Raw genomic sequence first — 20,502 nt, forward strand, 5'->3', positions numbered from 1 at the left:
ATTGCGGCAGTAGAAAGTTCAATGAAGACACAGTGTACACGTCTTCATTCACAATTTCCAAGAAACCCCAGCGAATTCGTTAATATTTAGTACTTGCATCGAACTACAACATTAAAAGCGTCACCCGCGTCCAAACAAGCGAATAAAACTAATTAAATTGAACGAGTCCTGGTGAATGACAGCTATTTGAACGAATGAATCAAAATTTCAAATTACTATAGTGATGATCATTGTTGTGGCCAATTACGGTTTTTATTTTGAGCTATCGATTCAGCATTCATACTATTAATAATCGATTATATTTGTTATATGGCAACACAAAATGTTCAACGTATTTCCTCTGAAGTGCTGGCGTGTACTTCCGCTAAAGTGTCAAACATTGTCAGTGGCAGTGGGGCAAAATGTTACCGGTGATGGCTAAATTACAATTTTGGTTTATATTTTTGATCTACGTAATCATCCAATGTAGGAGCGCCGCAGTGGATACAATCACCAACGATATAAAGATCAACAATGCAGACAGAACAATTGATATCACATCGCAACTCGTGAAAATTTCATCGAAAATAACGTTGGAGAATGCGGGTTCTTCGCCGGTGAAACAATTCCTGCTCGCCTCAGAAGGTTCAGCCAAGAATAATATCGCATTTGTCGGTGCTAAAGATAGCAATAACAAAGATCTTCGTATTACTGAGACTACAGTAAAAGGTTATGATAACGTAAAGTTTTGGCGTGTCGAGCTCAAAGAGGCAATCAACGCCGGTTCTAACGCCGTCATTAACACCGAAGCTGTGCTCACTAAGGCTCTGCTCCCTTATCCGACCGCTATCACGCAAGCTGAGGATCAACTAGTCAAGTATCACGGTAATCTGAATTTCTACTCGCCTTACACCGTCGCGTCACAAAAAACCACTGTTGTATTAAATACAAAGAGTGTGGAGTCTTTTACAAAGGTGAAGCCTTTCGTGCAACAGGACGGCAACATCATTTACGGCCCTTACACCAATGTGGCTGCATTCAGTGAAAAGGAGTTGAGCATTCATTACAAGAACAACTCTCCATTCCTAACTGTGAGGCGCGTGGAGCGTCTCATCGAGGTATCCCATTGGGGCAACATTGCTGTTGAGGAAGTCATTGAGATTGAGCACACTGGCGCTCTACTTAAGGGACCATTCTCACGCTATGACTACCAGCAGGATCATCACAGTGGTCCAGCCAGTGTTCGCTCCTACAAGACCCTTCTCCCTGCTTCAGCATCGGATGTCTACTACCGTGATACCAATGGCAACATCTCTACCTCTAACATGAAAGTCAAGAAAGATTCCGTAGAACTAGATCTGAGACCGAGATACCCTCTTTTTGGTGGCTGGAGGAGCCACTACACTCTAGGATACAACGTGCCCAGCTATGAATACTTGTACCAGTATGGTAATGAGTATTTGTTGAAAATGAGAGTCATTGACCATATTTTTGATGATATGCAGGTTGATGAGGTTATCACCAAGATTATTTTGCCGGAAGGTACTAATAATATTAAATTAAACATCCCATACTCGGTAACTAGACTGCCCGATAGTCTTCACTATACTTATTTGGACACCAAAGGTCGCCCGGTAATTATGTTCTCAAAGAAGAATGTTGTTGAGAACCATATCCAAGATTTCCAACTTCGGTACACATTCCCGCGTCTCCTCATGTTCCAGGAACCTCTGCTGGTTGTTGGGTTCCTTTATATGTTATTCCTATGTGTAATTATTTATGTAAGATTAGATTTCTCTATTCATAAGTCTGAACACCCCCATAAGGAATAATTAATATATCAAGTTATTTGTATAACTTATTTATAATTTGAATGCATCTAGTTCACTTGCATTTTATGTGATTGTGTGAAGAATACATTTAAATAAAGGTGTTTTTATAATAATTGTTTTATTTAATCTGCTTAGGTACAAATTTTTATACATAGGCTGATAATTTAAAGGAAAAATACGATGTGACACAGCTGCAACTAAGTATACATTGAGACACAATTTATACACTTAACAACAGAGTCAAACAAAAAATTAAATTAACAGCAAACTAAGTAATTATTTCAATAATTTACACATTTGAGCGTTGAGAACTATATGGAAATAGAGTACTTATTTACAAATTCGGAACAACCATTATAAAAGCTAAGATACAACAGTGTGCCTATAAAATAAATAAACCGAAAGATCTATGTGACAAAACCATAGCTTAACACTTTCACTGCCAAGAACACATATGTGTGTTCATTTTGTACTGGAAATGGGGCAAACTGAAAGTGTTAAGGAAACAGTCCCTTTTTAACAGACTTAAAAAAGGAGGATGTTATTAGTTGTTGCGACAGATTGAGTATAATTTTACTGTCATTGGAGTAGAAACAATTTAGCAAGCTAAATCATTCTATAATGTTCCTTACTTCTAGAGATGTCAGTGTTGCTTATAAAATATTTCACTATATTTTATAAACCCTACCAGCTCTGAATAAGGAAAATGTTCAAATCCATAGCACCATTCCTACAGCCAATGTTCACTATTTAGTTTGGCATTTTGTCACTTCCTCCCAAGGCAAGTTGCTTTTGGTCCTTCGAACCAGATTGCTAGAAAAGTTTAGTGTAAGTACATGTAAAAGTTTTTTACCAACTTATTTTATATTCCAATTTTAGGTGTTTTAACGGAAATAGACAGTTGCCTTCTCTTTTCGCAGGCATATCCAGTAAAAGTCAATTTCGCGAGAACATTACTTTTATAAAACCGAACTGGTATTATACATTATGATACAGATCGTATGGCTTTCAAAGTTCAATTAAAACTAAAGATCTGTGCACACCGGATGCGTGTGCGTAGACGTAATATACAAATCCTTATGAGAGACGACACACCGCTTGCGTGACGTGTGCGTGCACGGTTCGCTCTTGGTGTGCTCTGGCCTTAAAGGGTAGGAACGTAACCTAATCAAGCATTTACTCCGCCATTATACCATACTCAGATAACTTGAACCTGAGCACAACAGGAGCGCTAGTACAAGGCAGGATGGCTAGCTCAGTGACCACGGCGGTGACCAGGCTGGGCGGCGTGACGTCATACATGAGGTTCAGTGGTGTTAAGTTCGGGTTGTTGCGCCAGTCCTTGAGGGGCGAGTTGGGGTCGGACTTGTCGATCAAGTCGTCCGGGTCACCTGGGAATAAATATATTTGTTGGTAAAAAGTATTTAGGATTTAACCCCTTACAATACAATATTATTATATTCTTTATTGCTTACCAATATGAAAAGGAACATGACATACAAATTAAGAACATAAACTATGGTAGACAACAGGTGGTCTTATTAAATTTATAACCTTAAAAAAGTAAAACAAAAAATCATTTATTTCGGACAATAAGGAATCCATATAACATATACATATAACTTATAACTAAATTACATTAACATTTTAAAACTAGAATTAAATCAAAATTAAGACATAGTTTAAATTACAATGAAAATGAATGAAATGATTGAGTAGTGGAGACGAGGCAAAAATGAAACAAGTAATGTGAGTAGGTGATGCAGCGATCCTTACTTCATGTAATAAAAAATATTTGTTCAAATTTTGAACTCTAAGAGCTGCAATAGAGTTGAATATTAAAACTGTCATGTTTGGTTTCGTATGGGGAAAAGGCAATGTATGAACAGAACACAATTTTAATAAATAGGCGAATCCAAGTAGAACAAGACGCCTCGCGAGGAAATTGCCGAGCGAAAAGCTCGATCTGTGTAGACATGCCTCGGCTGCATTGCCTCGGGCACGTCTCCACCGACTGAGCTGCTTCACGCGGCAATTTTCTTTCGAGGCGGCTCTTTCTGTGTAGACCCGCCTATTGACATCATTCTGGATAGTTAAAATTTTGTATTGTAATGGTAATTGAGAAATATCTGACTGTGATTTGCACCAGCCGTCTTATCACATACAGTGATAATAACAACGGTGTACGATTACTACGATTAGCTAGTACCTACGCAAGCATAAAAATAATATGTTCCTATATTTCAGTGTTGCAGGTGGAAATTTAGAATCAGCTAAGCAGGCCAGGTGTTCAAACATCTGCACACATTCCTCTTTTAACAGGCCATTGAACATCTCGCCCGCGTACCAATAGGAAACTGTCATTGTCATGGTAACACTGGTCTCAACGACTTCGAACGTGCATGCCTCGAAGATCTTGACGCTAAACGCCAGCTTCGAAAATCTCGGCCCAAGCCCTCCTACGGCTCCTACACATATACACTTACGGCTAAAATGGCGAGCTTGACTGTACAAGCTTGAGCGGCCGGAAGTTTAAACCAAAACTCGGTTTCGAAAGTTAAGTTCGAGCCCATGCACGTCAGAATTTACAGAATACCTGATTTGTCCGGGTGTCGCCGTCGACGGATACGTCTGGGAGGACATCATCATTGCCATGTCAACTCTTTCTTGTGAATATAATTTTGCTGATGTCATGGTCTAAATATTGGCCAAGTACGAATCTTCCCTAATCTTTATTTTTATATCCCAGATGACGAAACGACAGTTCGATTACCCCAAGTTATTCGACCGACCTTTGTTCTACAGGTTGCATTTCTCAGTCGATTCCTAAAATTTGGTGACCAAGTTCCACGCTAGGAAGAGCGATGTGGGTCCGTGAGCACTGCAGCTCACAGAGCCATTAGTTTAACAATAATTACCGAGTTCGTTGTTGTCATTTTTTTGTATCTGTTTGTATTTTTTTGAATATGATTTTTGACATTAAGGACAAAGTGCCGATCATGTCCATCTTCCTTGACATGAGCAAGGCATTCGATTTTGTAAATCATTCGTTACTTCTTCATAATTTGAATGTTATGGAATCAGAGGCAAAGCATCAGATTGATTCAGAAGTTATTTGTCTGAAAGGCAGCAATGTACTGAAATTGCTCGAATAGCTTCAGTTAAAAAACCCTCTGTAAAAGTAATTTATAGGTCACAATTTCGCATAAATAACTCAGGTGTACCTCAGGGTAGTAATTTAGGGCCATTGCTATTCCTAGTTATACATAAATTAACTCGCAAGCAACATCACAAAACTGCATTCTTTTCGCAGACGATACTACGTTACTAGTAAAGGGGGACTCCAATGATGACTGTGAATTAATAATTAAAAATGCTTTGTCTGACATTTTTACATGGACCGATAGTAATTATCTTAATATTAATTTGACAAAAACTAAATTTATGCAATTTCGATCCCACAAATCCTAAGACATTAAATATTAAGTATAATGACAAACATGGGGAAGAGACTGGCTGTATAAATTTTTTAGGTTTAAATTAAATATTGACAGTCACTTGCATTGGAAAAACCATGTAGAGACAATATGTTCGAAATTGGACAGATTTGTATTTGCCTTGAGAAAACTTGTTAAAACAGTTTCGACAGAAGCTGCAATTACAGCCTACTATGGACATGTATCTTCTATTTTAAACTACGGCCTCCTACTCTGGGGGAACTCTGTTCATGTCGAGAAATTTTAAAGTACAAAAAAAATGCGTCCGCGCAATTGCAAATGCATGGATAACAGACAGTTGCAGACCCATTTTCAAGAAAAAAAAAACGATTGATACCATTAATAAAAAAAATGTAATCTAGCCTATTACCTAGTTCGTTGTGGTCGGCGGGCGCGGCCTGCACTCGGGCGGACACCTTGTGCGTCTCGGCGGCCACCAGCACGGGCACGTTGCGCGCGCGCGCCAGCAGCGCCAGCTGCGCCGTGCCCAGCGCGCCGCGCACCGACCCGTCCGCTAGGAGCGCTTGCGCGCCGAACAGGACTTTGCTTATCTGTCAACAAAGGATTCGTTCACAACCCGTTTATTGATTTTTGAAGTGAAAACTGCTGTAGCGGCACTGTGCAGTTTTTGTGATGGGGAAAAAATGTTAAACTCGCGACAGGTCACGTGACCGGCAGATTCGTCAGATTGAAAATTCGTAAGACGGACACATGACTTGATCGAAAAACTGTTACAATTTCATTGAAGCCAGTAGAGTCCAGAGTGTAAGAGCCGTTGAAATTATGGATGGAAGTTGATTTTTCTAAGAGATAAACTTTTTAATGTTAAATAATTGTAATAGTTCTAAAGTGTTACATTTTTAATGTAATATAAATTGTCATGTTTGTGTACGATAGCGCAATAAATGAATATTGTATTTTACCACATAAATGGTACTACTTTTATACTGATAATTAAAGCAATTCGTAAAAAAATATTTTTTTATGTGTTATAAAGCAAACGAGCAAATGGATCGCTTGATGGTAAGGAATTACTGCCGCCCATGGACACGGCAAAACCATAGGGATTGCAAGTGGGTTGCCGGCCTTTAAGATGGAAGTACGCTTTTTTCTTGAAGGTCGTAACGATTCGTAAACACGGCAGGTCACAATTTAGCTGTGGGAAGCAGGAAGTTTCTGTAGCAGAAGATATATTGAAAATTGAATGTCAAAATTTACAAACTCAATTTCTAATGAAAATCATCATCTGCGGATAACAATTATCTAATACATTGTAAAAAGTGGCCGCCATTCAAAACTTTTTAGTTATTGGGCAGATCGGTTCGAGTTATATACAACTACCAATTTTAACTAAGTTCATTTTTAATTTACTTATTTAAAATTTAAACCTTAAAATTGACTTTTTACTTCCTTTCTGCATTATTATTTTATAATAAATGTCCGAATCTTTGGCGAATAAGAATACGCTAGTATAACATTTAAAACTTTCGCGTTTTGAACACATGTTAAAACATATTTTAAAACCGGGTTTTCGTCGGGTAGTTACACAAATCTCTGATTTGACATTTTGCTGGGACATCAGTTATCCGCAGCCACGACCAGTGAAACCTGTGTCGAAACGTCGAAAATAAAGGTAACAAAATAAATTCGCGATAAACCCCGTTTTAAATATGTTTAAAGAATGCGCTAAACCAAAAAAATTTAAAGTGGACTCAATTTACAACTTTCTTTCTACTGGGCATTCCAAATTTTCGAGTCCCTGTAAAATAACGGGTTATTCCCACTAGTTACCACAAAGTTGTTACCAGTGGTAATTACTGGGATTTTTTTCCCACCTTTTACCACTGGTAATAACTGACAAAAAAAAAACCACTAATTACCACCAACTTGGTTTGGTGGTAACTACTGGATTTTTTTTTCCCAGTAGTTACCACTGGTAAAAGGTGGGATTTTCTTTGCCAGTAGTTACCACCAAAATTTGGTTAGCGTTCAATAATTATAAAAACAGTACAAATAAAGTGTGCTTTAATGAATAATTAATTAAAAGTATAATTAATTATATGTTAATTAGTTATTAGTTTCATCATCATCATCATCTCCTAGCCGTTTTCGGCCACAGCAACTGCTTTCTACCGCTGAGAGTGTCGCTGGTGCGCTCTCAGGTGACTGACGTAGCCAATCTTAGCAGCGAATGTGCGGCCACACTCGCTGCAGGTCAGCACCCCTCCGACGTAATTATATGTTATGGCCATAGGTGGTCTGGCCTTTAGCTCGTCACGCTTATCGTCAAGTTCTGTGCGTCGCCTGGCTTCAAATTCACGCACCTGCGTCTGCACAATATGCCTCCACTGTGGACGGTCACCAGCTAGACTCTCCCATGTCGTTGGTTCTATATGTCGATTACTGTTTCAGTATACTGCCTTAAAAGTGATAAAAAATCGGTCTTTGACTGATTTGTTTGTTCGTTCGTATAATTTTGACGTTATATATTGAAAGTGACTTTATTGTCGATGGCACTTACGCCATTATCAACGATGCTCCTATATAAATACAAAGCTGCGCTACGCAGTATGGCGTAAGCGCCTTTGACAAAAGATCCAGGTTTCATAGGTAACGTCACAATTAATTTAATTTACAATTAACAAGATAAATGCTCTCATGCTCTCCAGGTTGATGGCAGAAAGGTAAAAAAAAACATATAAATAATGTAATAATTCATAATAAAATAAAATTAAATATAATGTATTAACATATTAATAATATATTAACTTGGTTTGGTGATAACTAGTGTGATTTTTTTTCCCTGTGGGAAAAAAAAACCCAGTAGTTACCACCAAAATTTGGTTAGATAGGTAGTAGTTACCACTGGTAACAACTTGGTAGTAACTAGTGGGAATAACCCAAAATAACTAGACTCGCCTACTGCATGATATAGCTGGCAGCAGTGATATCCAGATTTGTACAAGGCACTCCATTTTGACCAACAGGAGCAGCATCTCTCTGCCTTTGGGGTGTATTCTATTACCTAAACCTTGACGTGTTAATTTCCTACCTTCTGCATGATATAGCTGGCAGCAGTGATATCCAGATATGTACAAGGCACTCCATATTTGACCAATCGGCGCAGCATCTCTCTGCCTTGGGGATGTATTCTGTTGCCGACGACTACGACTTCAAACTTGACGCCCGCGGCCCACGCTTCGCGGAAGATGCGCTCTATTAGGGATGAGCTGTGGATGGAAGTTTTTTGTGAGAAAAATAAAATAGCACAATATTTCGCTTGGTAGAAAATAGAACGTGTGAATTCCAAAAATAAACTATAGGTTCAAAAATAGCAGATTTGGAGTCGAAAAAACTTTTTTTTATTATGACGTCGGTGGCAAACAAACATACGGCCCGCCTGTTGGTGTGCAGTCACCGTAGCCTATGGACGCTTGCAACTCCAGAGGTGTTAAATTAAATTAAATATCAGTCATTTATTTGACATATTGTAGTAGAAAGTGTGTATTATATTATCCACCATCTCAATGGACACAGTAATTTGTGGTGTGTCATGAAAAAAGACATAAATGTAACCTATTATTCTTCATTAGTAAAAGTAGTAAAACACATTTATTCTGGGCTGATTCTCTTCTATCCTCCAGTCATGCCCTTATCATCCGTAGGTGAGTATCTTGTCCCCGTGCGAGATCTTGTTCAGTACTGCGATGCTGATGGCCTCACTCGCAATGTCGATCTGTTCTCGGATGTATCGGTCTATTTATAATTAGTAGTTTACTATCCGTCGACCTTACATGGCGACCCTGCCCTTACCATCCGTAGGTGAGTATCTTGTCCCCGTGCGAGATCTTGTTGCGTACTGCGATGCTGATGGCCTCACTCGCAATGTCGATCTGTTCTCAGATGTATCGGTCTATTTATAATTAGTAGTTTACTATCCGTCGACCTTACATGGCGACCCTGCCCTTACCATCCGTAGGTGAGTATCTTGTCCCCGTGCGAGATCTTGTTGCGTACTGCGATGCTGATGGCCTCACCCGCAATGTCGATCTGTTCTCGGATGTATCGGTCTATTTATAATTAGTAGTTTACTATCCGTCGACCTTACATGGCGACCCTGCCCTTACCATCCGTAGGTGAGTATCTTGTCCCCGTGCGAGATCTTGTTGCGTACTGCGATGCTGATGGCCTCACTCGCAATGTCGATCTGTTCTCAGATGTATCGGTCTATTTATAATTAGTAGTTTACTATCCGTCGACCTTACATGGCGACCCTGCCCTTGCCATCCGTAGGTGAGTATCTTGTCCCCGTGCGAGATCTTGTTGCGTACTGCGATGCTGATGGCCTCACTCGCAATGTCGATCTGTTCTCAGATGTATCGGTCTATTTATAATTAGTAGTTTACTATCCGTCGACCTTACATGGCGACCCTGCCCTTACCATCCGTAGGTGAGTATCTTGTCCCCGTGCGAGATCTTGTTGCGTACTGCGATGCTGATGGCCTCACCCGCAATGTCGATCTGTTCTCGGATGTATCGGTCTATTTATAATTAGTAGTTTACTATCCGTCGACCTTACATGGCGACCCTGCCCTTACCATCCGTAGGTGAGTATCTTGTCCCCGTGCGAGATCTTGTTCCGTACTGCGATGCTAATGGCCTCACCCGCCATGTCGATCTGTTCGCGGATGTATCGGTCTATTTCTTCATGCAGTATCTTCTTGGCCTGGCAACAATAACTTATGTTAAAGATTTAGGACATTATTTACTGGTCTTCATCTTAGCGCTTCCTGAAGCTCTTCACATAACGCTAAACAATATCGTAGACACTGGTTTTTAAGAAAGTAATGTTCCAAGCCAAAGGAGAACCTAAGCCTTATTGGAATTGTTTTCCTTCACAGATCAAGTTCATATAAAAACAGGGCTATGACCTCGAAAACCGAAGTTCGTTAATTTCGGGCAGTTTTCGCTGTCACTCTAATTACGTCTTAGTGAGAGTAAAAGAGAAATATCCCCGCAATTCTCGAATTACGATTTTCGCGGTAGGCCCCTAGGTGGCATTTTTTTTAGCAACGCTATGAAACTTACGTCAAATTCGTCCACATTATGCGGCAGCTGCGTCAGATGGTGCCTGAAGAACTTGACGGCATTCACTTGCGATGCCGTGGGTTGTCGCATGCCCCACAGGTACGTCAGACTCTCCTTCAAGTGCGTTTCGAGGCCGCGCGCGTATTCCGTGCGCGCTGGGAGGGTGTAATCTGATACCATCTGAAAGGAAAACACCATTTTCTCAAACTTGTAATGAAATGTGTGAAGATAGATATATAGAATACTCTTTATTGGCACACCTCAGTAAAAATATACAAGATAAATAAACAATTGATTAAATTTAGAGGCAGACAACAGGCGGTCTTATCGCTAAAAAGCGATCTCTTCCAGACAACCTTTGGGTAGCGGAAATAGAGAAGTAAAGAAGATATGTAAAGGAATTTCATGAAACAAAGTATAAGTATAGTAAATTGTTAACCAAGGGATGAAACGGTACCTTTCACCCGAGTTAAAGTAAGTCTTTTTACTATGAAGGGAAAACTTTTTGCGATAACTCAAAAACAGCTAAACTGATCATGTCCGCTATAGTTTTCATTTATTGTCTTTCTTAAGCTCTACTTCCATGATTTTTTTCATATTTTTTGGGCCTATGGTTCAAAAGTTAGAGGGGGGGGGGGCACATTTTTTTTTTCTTTCGGAGCGATTATCCCGAATATATTTGCTTTATCAAAAAATGTTTCTTTAAAACCCCTATTAGTTTTGAAAGACCTTTCCAACGATACCCCACACTCTAGGGTTGAAGCAAAAAAATAATATTCAACCCCACTTTACGTGTAGGGGAGGTACCCTAAAAAAAATTAATTTTTAGATTTTATTGTACGACTTTGTCGGCTTTATTGATTTATATATCCATGTCAAATTTCAGCTTTCTAGCACTAACGACCACGGAGCAAAGCCTGGGACAGACAGACAGACAGACGGACATGGCGAAACTATAAGGGTTCCTAGTTGACTACGGAACCCTAAAAAGGCGAACTTAATGCTAGAAGGCATGAAACCAAGTTTTTTTTTAAAGCGTTCTTATCGGTCAATCTTTTAAGAAGTTATCAAAGATACACGTGTTTCAAACTCAAAGAATATTAATAAACATTACCTTCTTCAAAGCATCCAATAATGCTATGCACCTGGCGTTCGATCCAGACACCACTCGCGAAGACAACTGCACGCCCAACTTGATGATGGCGGGGTGCAGGCTGCAACAAACCACATGGCATCAAAGGCAAATTACCTGAGAAGTGCATCATAACGAGAAAAATAGGATTAATGATTTAGAAAATGCCCCCTGCGTGTTGCTAACATGCAAAAATCGAAACTTTTTTGTTGGGGTCCCATTACAAGTTCCCATTGAGCAATCGAGGGAACTCTTCAAATACCTACACTATACTCTGTATCTTTAGATATTTAAAGAAATTTAAACAAAATCTACCCTCAAATGGCTCCTTAAGGCAGTTGAGGGTAGATGAAAACATTACATGATCAAATAATGTAGGTTAAAGTCAGCTCGTTCAGTGACAGATCCAGGCGGTTTCGTATTTGGTTGGTTAACCAATAAATGTTATAACCCGAAATCATTTAAATACCCAAAAATACAGAGTATAGGCACATATACGTGATATCGGAATTTTTTAAACTCCTTCATTTGCTCTCTAGAAGCATCATTTGAAAAAGTGGCACTGCCGATGAAGAAATGATGGCATTTTAAACCGTTATTGGAGCATTCCACGGGCTCTCCTGTCCCGTACGGACGCATTTTATTTCCTGTGTTGCGACGGTTTTTTCAGCGTTTAAAACAGGCGGTTATTTTTCTGTGCATATTTTTGACCATTAGTCACAGAAAAGGAAACTCTTGTATCTTCGGAAAATTCGCGTTGGTACGGAACAACGATAGAAAATTTCATGGAATGCTCCTATTATAAAATCTCCTTTTTTTCTTTAAAAGGTATCATAAGTACTTGAGCGCAGCATATTAGATGTTAAGAGGAACGATCGTATCCGGAACACCACACTTCGCTCAAGAACCCGCATTGCTGACGTCGGCAAGAAGACTGCTAGGCTGAAATGGGACTGGGCCGGTCACGTCTGGTCTGCCGTATCTAGACATGTGGGCTAGTGTAGCTACCAATTGGATGCCAAAAGATGGGCGCGGACACAGTAGACCCAGACTAAGATGGCGGCACGACCTAGACACCTTTCTCAACCACTGACCGGAAGAGGCGCTAGATCGGGAGCCGTGGAGATCAAGGGGAGGGGGGGAGGCAGTGGGACACTAAAACAGGCTAGAGGAAAAAGGGAACCTACTTGGAGTTGATGGCGATTTTCTGCTGCTTGTCAGAGTCTACACTGAGGTGCTGGAACCAGCTCACTCGCTGCGGGACTTGCGCCTTTGGCTTAGATTTCTCTAATGTCTTCGGTTTTGGGGATTTCTCCTGAAACAAAGGTTATTTTTATTGTGGTTCAATAATCGTAGAGTTGTAATTTTACTATGTAATGTAGTTACTTTATTACGTAAGGTCGGGAGCGACATAACTTTAGATCTGCAGCGGTATCATGGTCGTGTTTTTGTCACTTGTCATATCATGCGTCACGTTCGCACTTACGTATTTGTTAGAGCGTGACAGGTAGGGTGACAAATGATAGCCAGCCGACCATCTTAGCCCTGCTGATCTCCTTTTCAGCATCTGTTTCCCGAGTTCCTGACCAGAATCATAAGGACATTCGAGTGCCAATGAGGATTGAACTCACAACCTAGGCAACATTTTGTTCGTTTTAACCCTCGTCTCGTTCGTTTTAACCGTCGTTTGAATGTCGTCGTCGTGCCTATTATATAACGCGCCATAGTAAACCTTATCGGAATGCACGAAAGTTGATAATACACTGCAACCATCGCGACTGTTGACTTTTTTGGTTTTTAACAGCATGTATAGAGCGTGGAACATAGATCAAACCTTGTCAACAGCTGTTTGGGCTGATGTAGTTGTCTCTTTAGGCTTGTCAGCGGGCTTGGCTGCAGGCTTGGCAGCAGTGGCAACCTGCTTTGCTGCTCGCTGAGCCTCCTGCTTCGCCCGCCGCTCTGCCTTCAGCTCCGCTTTACTCTTCCCTGATTCTTCTGGCTGCAAAGTTTGATTATGATTCTGAGTAAGAAAAGTATGTTCTAGGACTTCACTCACTGGTATGGTATGGTCATTATATCAACGGTCTGAAGATGTGCTGTCGGCAAACCCTGGCGCCGTAATTTAGGCGTCTCAAAATAATCTCCATCTAAATCAACCTTAACATATTTTTATTCTCATAAATTTTATAAATACAATAATATTGATAAAAATGGACCTGGGTGTGCCCTAAACTACATCCAAAAGAGAGGTATGGGCACCGTGAATGTCAGTAGGGCACCGTGAATGTCAGTAGGGCACAGCACAGGGGATATCATCCCAGATCTAGAGCAGAGCCCAACTAGGGAAGTACCTCCTTACCTTACAAAAAACCGCAGCCAAATATCACTAGATCCTATTTGTCAGAGCTCCATGAGGGTGCAGGGTATTAGGGTTGGCAACGCGCATGTAAGACCTCTGGAGTTGCAGGAGTCCATAGGGTACGGTAACCGCTTAACATCAGGCAGGCCGTATGCTTTTTTGCCACCGATGTAGTATTTAAACAAAGTAGCACAAATGTAAATTTACTAAAACAAACGGTCCCCATACTAAATGCTTAAAATTAATAGTTTAAGAAATGGTGTACCTTTTTGCCATCCAATTGAATTGCCTGCACCTTAGCAGTGACATCTTGCACTTCTTTAGCAACAATGACAATATCCTTCAATGTATTTACAACATCTTTAACAGTCATCTCTTCATCTCCTTTAGGAGCATCTCCTTTAGGAGCATCTCCTTCTGATCCCTTCTTCTTAGCCTGTTTAGCTGCTTTCTTAGCTGCTCTTTCAGCTTTGATTTGATCCTTACACTTGTCATCTGCTGATGTGGCAGCACTTTCTGCTTTATCCGTTTTGTCAACAGGTTTAGTAACTATATCTACTTTAGCCTTGCTTTCTTCTTTCACTGCTACATTTCTTTCTCTAACTATAGGTTTCTCTGCGTTAATGATAGCTTTGTCAACCTCATCCTTTCCTTTAACAGGACTCACTTTAACATTTCCCTTTTCTGTGACTCCTAAATCTTTAGCAACCTTTGCTTCTTGCCCCGTCTGATCTGGTTCTTTCTTCTTCTGTTTTGCCAATTTCTTAGCTTCTCTAGCAGCCTTAACTTCCTCCCTAGATTTTTCTGTGGAAGACATGTCTTTGGATTCTCGAACTTCTTTGACAGGCTTTATAACCTTTTCTATATCATAACTTTTGCATTTAGATTTGATTGGTAGGGGGTCTATTTCTAGTACAAGAGAGCTGTTTGTGGCTTGTAAGAATGAGATATCTCTTCGGATGCTGTCAATTATATTGATGGTTTGATGGGTGGTGATAGGATTAGTGGTGCGGGCGGCCTGGAGTCTTTTGCGCCTGATTCTTCTTTTTTGTGCTGTGCTTAAGTCTTGTGGAGACTCCACTGGACAGTTTTCACAAGGTTCCTATAATAATAAATAAACATTAACATTGCATTGACATTTTTTTTTATACATCATGCAATCTGTGGAACAGTTTCAGATATCACAATCATATAGAATCCCAAAAAAATTGAAGAAGAAGAAGACAAATGATAATACATGAATTTGATAATATTGTGTGATGTAACAATATTGCAACATTAAAGCAACTCTTGTTCATTGTTCCAATATGCAATATTTGATGCAGAATGTGCAATGTTTGGAATAGGTAATGCAATTTAAACAATATGTATACATTTTGAGATTAGAAAAATGTAAATGTTGGAACACACAGGGCAATGCCTATTGATATTAAACTTTAATTAAAAATAAGAGTCAGGATAAACAAAAATAAAGTTTTATTTTTCAGGGTTCCATAGTTTTCTGTTTAAAAGTTTCACAGACAGAGGAAGTAAATATTTGTATGTAACAAAAACTACTAAACTAAAGGTAAAAGAAAAATGCTGATTATTTTTAAATATGACTGGCTCAGAACAAGTGGCTTCAGACATATCAGGGATAAAAAAACACTCAATACGAAATAAATATACAATTATTTAGGCACAAAATATAAAGCTTGCATTCTATAACCTCAAATACACATCAATGACACATCAATAGAAAAATTATAGTATACCTTGGACAAGAACATTGCTGGATTCCTTAGTAAGCTATGAAACAAATTAACATGAGAAAAAAATACTCATTAGAGTCATAAGCCTTCAATTTAATTGTAGAAAATAGAAAATATTGCACTCGACTAACCTCTTTTTATGAGAACTAAGGAGCAACCACTAACTGTACAAATAGCAACTGCAAAAACAACAATTTTCGGTGAGAATTAAAGTGGATATATATACTGATATATTATCACACGTTAATATGAAAAGTGTAAATAAATTATGAAATTTTCAATATGTACAATATTGTACCAGCTGAAATGTCAACGTCAAACTGAAACGTCAAGTACGAGTACGACACGTTCAAACACAGCCATTTTTTAAACTACAAAAAAAACACTCGTTTAATTTAACAAATTGCTACTATTTTATTTAGACTTACTGACTTTTGGTAACTTTAATGAGAAACTTTTAATAAGTACAGTTTAGAGTAATTAATTATTATACAATAATAATAATAAAAAATATATTACAGGACTATCGTACACAAATCGATCCAGTCTAGGGCTGCCATCTCGAATTTCGCCAAACCCGGACAAAGATTCAAAAAAACCCGAACATTTGGCGTAAATCGCATTTTTCCCCGGACGAGTCCGAAAATAATATTTTTAAAAAACAAGACCTTTAATTTTACATGTAGTTTTAATGTGCTTCCTTACATGAAAAGTGTCCAGGTTTTCCCCGGACACTTCTTGACAACCCCCCCCCCCCCCCCCCCCCGGACGGCCTCCAAACTAGGACAAATCAAGGATATTAGCTGCGAAAATTCCTACTTAAATAGGTCAAATGCTTCCGGTGTTCACTTAGATGAACTTCATATAACTAAAACAATTAAAACAACATGATGTGTTATACAATTTATTACCAAGTACAAGTAGCAAATAATTTATATTTCATAAATAAATAGTGTACCTAATTTAATAAATCTAGTTTTTTTCTAATGAAAAAGATATTTATACAAGAAAACTTAGAAAACTACATGGCTCTCATATTGCAACTCTTCACGCAAATTTAATAGACTTAATTACATTGCAAAGAAGAAAGTGAAGCAAACTAAAAAGAATTATCTAATGTATATTTCTTACTTGTATAATCATTGAAGAAACTGATTAAAAAAACTAAAGTAATATCTCAACATAAATTTACGACTTAATAAACAATAATTGGCACCATAAATGCATTCGATGGTAAGTTTGAAATAATACTAGATTTAAAACGATATATACCTAGTATATATACTAAATTACATTTAAATTAAAATATTAACTGTTACGTTTTTAATTTACATAAATTATAGCACCATGGTTAGGGGTGGTAGCGAAAACATATAAATGCGCATTAACCTTATCTATATTACAATGTTTATCATAAAATTCCTCTTTTAATGTCTCAATATATTTTTCCAACAGATTCTTTGGACAAAGAGCTACAGCGCAACCACCCCACCCTGCACCAGTTAATCGTGAATGTACTCCTAATTTTTGGGATATTTCTACAATACGGTCCAAGTTTGCATGAGAACATTCGTACAAGTTCTTTAGGCTTTCGTGGCTCTTTAACATCAATTTCCCCAGGGTAGCCAAAGTTTCATTCTGAGATTCTCCGTTATTGGTGTGACCATTTGTACCATTGATTTTGCCATTGCTAAAAGACTGGTTGCATATATTACGAAATTCCTCTACTCGCAATGCTTCCTCATAAACATGCAGAGCTCTCTGCTTTAATTTAAATTCATTTATATGCTTTGTGTTTGCAGTGAGGTACAGATTTTCCAATTCTATTTCGTCAATTTTCAAAATGGTGCACACCTCTTCTTTTGTATAAATATCTTTTGGTAGATATGTATGCACCAACTGTATCATTTCTTTTAAGCTTTTCCCGATTTTGTTATGAGCACCGCTAAGAGTTATAATCTTTTTCTCGGTTGGTATTCCGTTTAGAGTAAGCAATATTTGTGCTGCCAGTCTACATTCAATAACTCGTCGGTTATAATCATTTGTTGCTGCTTTGTTGGCTTCAGCTAAACTGTGGGCTACAACGAAAACAGCATCTTCTGGAAGGCTCACTGATGTTGCTTGAAGAGGCTGAAACGTAATGTATTGTGCACAGTATTTTTCTGCTAGAAAAGCAATAGCTTGATCCATTCCGCCTCCTTGAGTGCCGATGTATCTCTCGCTTTTAGCGCACAACGAGGCTATTTCAGTTTTGCTCATTGATACATTTTGTGCGTATAAAAACGATAAGCAAGCAGCGCTTACAAGTGCCGATGAACTAGAAAGACCAGAAGCTGGAGGAATATTTCCATCGATATAAAGTTGCAATCCATTTTCCATCTTATTTTCCAAATTCTCTAAAGCCCCTTTTATACCACATAGTACGTAGTTATACCAAAATGGTTTTCCATCACCATCCGGTGTAATCTTAATCTCTTCGCAAGTTGTAATTTTCGTATTAAAACTTTTGTATTTACTGTTGGCATTTCGAAGATAAATTACCGGTTCTTTTATCAAACTTGCCGCAACTAAAATATCCTGCTCTAATGCCATAGGCAACACTGGGTAGCCACAATAATCAATATGTTCACCAATAATATTTACACGTCCTGGTACTCTCACGTAAAATGAAGGCTTGTTACCAAATTCATTTTCAAATAAACGGGATAAACGATTTATTCTTTCATCGCTAGGTGTGATTACGATTGGTACTTTATCACTTTTAAGTTCACTTTCCATTTCCGTTGGCATTAATAAGCACTTGTTATATGCAAAGCGACTGTACTGCGGCACCGCAATAATAAAACTGAAAATTACGTTTATCAGCAATGGTATTTTATGCCACTGAACTACACACTTCACTTTGTTACACGTACACAGTTATAACATAACAAAGCGATGTCGCGCTCGTTAGTCACTGCAAGGTTGTCTTATATTAAATAAGTAAAAAGAATTTTGGTTCTTCTCCACCGACATCTACATTTTAACTTGTTCTTGATATTTCAAAAGCATTACGGTATATTAAGTTTTACTTAATAAATCTATACCAAATTCAACTGGAGGAAAATAGTAAACAATAATTACACAAACATAACCTAAAATAATACTATGCTATTCGGTAGGGTGACGTCTTCGTTTGCGCTTCTTTCTCGGCCGATGATGCGAGTCAAATTTACAGTTAGGAAAGTAAACATGTTATCAAAACTAGTATTGCTCGAAGGCATATGTGTAAATTAATACATACTTAGGTACAGTCTTTCAATAATTACAATTTGTTATTCTTGATAAAGCTTGTCTTATTTATTTCGATATTATGCTTAAAAGCGATGTGGACGACAGTTTCTGCATGCAGACGTAGGCCCCATTTTCCGTTATAGCCTTTATAGCTATGCCCCTTCGGGCCCTTTGATTAACTTTGATAATTAAAAATCATATTTTTTTATGAAAAATTCAAATACCTACCCGTTTATTATTTATTCATTTATTAGGGTCATAGCTGTTATATATTTACATCAAATTGTGTAAGTAAATATAATTAAATAAATTACTTTTTATTTTATTTTTTTCTATAGATAATCTTTATAACCGGGGCTACGTTTGTATGGAGAAGCGGACCTCCACTTTCCTCTTAATAAAAAAATGTTTACCTAATACCTAACAAAAACTGTTGGAACCCATTGCTACTAAAATATTTTAAGTAATAAAATTAATAAGAAATATTACTCGGTGTCCTTCGCTTAATCAATTAGTTTATTTTATAGCATCCATTGCGTTTATGTCATAGAGTAAGTACCTACGTAAAATACATCATTATCATAAGTACCTTGATTAATAGGATTAACTAGATTAAGGACATTTTCATGACACGTAAACACCAATATCAACGTATGAGTAAATTTAATGTTTTTTATAGTATTACTGGACCCTCCTTTAGTTTAAAATAGGTTCCAGCCAGTAGTTAAACGTTATCAGCAAATAAAATGCTTTATATTTACACATTTATTGACCAACATCCGTTTAATCGCAACCAGCGATAGTGCACTTGTTTAAAGTACATGCATGAAAAAGCGCGGGAAACGTGAAACGCGGCGGTCTAGTTTTTTGTTTCTCGTACATTATTTTTATTGTAATATCAGGAAATCGGCAATTTGTATATAATTTTTCACATATTTTGTATATATTCTTTTATTTGTATATATAATTAGTGGATTTCTTCATAGTTGGTAAGTTTTTTCTAGTAAATTTTCTATGGGGGACGACGATCCTCCTGATCCTGGAGGTGGAAACCTCCAGGTCGGATGTAATGTGACCGTTGATTCGGCAATGGATACTGACACTTCTGTGAGTAGCAGGAGTGAACGTAAAAGAAATAAAGTACAAAAAAGATGCAAAAATTGCAATAAAAAAAGAAGGAAAAATAATGGCGGGGAATATTCGTGCGATTGCCAGGAAAACATACAAAACTCCCAAGCTCTTTCGAGTTCTAGCACGCAGCCTACCATAATCCCCTCTGACAATTTAAATACAAATATAAACAATAGCGCTATTAGCACCAAGGTTGGTAGGAACTTATTTTCAAATTCAGATGTTGCACCCTTTATGGTTCACGTCCAACTCAAACAGACTGAAGCAAGCTCATCTCTGCACCCGGTATCTTTTGGGAAATTCCTCGTCAAAAAGGCCTTCAGAAACATTATTAACGGAAGTGTTAAGCGCATTGGCAGAACTCGCATAGCAATGTCATTCTCAAATTATTTAGATGCAAATTTATTTGTAACTGACCCGTGTCTCGAGTTAGAGAATCTTACTGCATACATACCGTCTT

General features: G+C 38.2%; 3 protein-coding genes across 3 annotated transcripts; 1 reads left to right on the plus strand and 2 right to left on the minus strand.

Annotated features, from left to right (window-relative positions):
* The first annotated feature begins 350 nt into the window (after positions 1-350).
* Positions 351-1,924, plus strand: LOC133518744 (dolichyl-diphosphooligosaccharide--protein glycosyltransferase subunit 1). Its single transcript, XM_061852427.1, has one exon. It carries the CDS (start codon positions 402-404, stop codon positions 1,809-1,811), a length of 1,410 nt encoding a protein of 469 aa, XP_061708411.1. The 5' UTR covers positions 351-401; the 3' UTR covers positions 1,812-1,924.
* LOC133518743 (translation initiation factor eIF-2B subunit delta) lies at positions 1,905-15,973 on the minus strand. The gene is made up of 11 exons (XM_061852426.1): positions 15,770-15,973; positions 15,642-15,675; positions 14,153-14,989; positions 13,363-13,527; positions 12,716-12,843; positions 11,511-11,610; positions 10,397-10,576; positions 9,907-10,034; positions 8,361-8,538; positions 5,679-5,859; positions 1,905-3,202 (listed from the first exon to the last, which is right to left on the minus strand). The coding sequence occupies exons 2-11, from the start codon at positions 15,654-15,656 to the stop codon at positions 2,988-2,990; spliced, it is 2,127 nt and encodes a 708-aa protein (XP_061708410.1). The 5' UTR covers positions 15,657-15,675; positions 15,770-15,973; the 3' UTR covers positions 1,905-2,987.
* A 555-nt stretch (positions 15,974-16,528) lies between these two features.
* On the minus strand, positions 16,529-18,969 carry LOC133518747 (N-acetylgalactosamine kinase). The gene has a single exon (XM_061852429.1). The coding sequence runs from the start codon at positions 18,426-18,428 to the stop codon at positions 16,962-16,964; it is 1,467 nt and encodes a 488-aa protein (XP_061708413.1). The 5' UTR covers positions 18,429-18,969; the 3' UTR covers positions 16,529-16,961.
* Between the last annotated feature and the right edge of the window lie 1,533 nt (positions 18,970-20,502).

The sequence above is a fragment of the Cydia pomonella genome, chromosome 6 (assembly GCF_033807575.1).
Source record: "Cydia pomonella isolate Wapato2018A chromosome 6, ilCydPomo1, whole genome shotgun sequence".
Classification (NCBI taxonomy): domain Eukaryota; kingdom Metazoa; phylum Arthropoda; class Insecta; order Lepidoptera; family Tortricidae; genus Cydia; species Cydia pomonella.

What these genes read in the sequence shown, in the direction of transcription:
- LOC133518743 (XM_061852426.1), bottom strand. An exon ending in CCCAAACAGCTGTTGACAAG is followed by an intron (nt 12,844 to 13,362) that starts GTTTGATCTATG and finishes CCTTTGTTTCAG; the next exon opens with GAGAAATCCCCAAAACCGAA. An exon ending in CCAGCTATATCATGCAGAAG is followed by an intron (nt 5,860 to 8,360) that starts GTAGGAAATTAA and finishes CTTTGTTGACAG; the next exon opens with ATAAGCAAAGTCCTGTTCGG.
- LOC133518744 (XM_061852427.1), top strand. Translation starts at nt 402, where the DNA reads ATGTTACCGGTGATGGCTAAATTACAATTTTGGTTTATATTTTTGATC.
- LOC133518747 (XM_061852429.1), bottom strand. Translation starts at nt 18,428, where the DNA reads ATGCCAACGGAAATGGAAAGTGAACTTAAAAGTGATAAAGTACCAATC.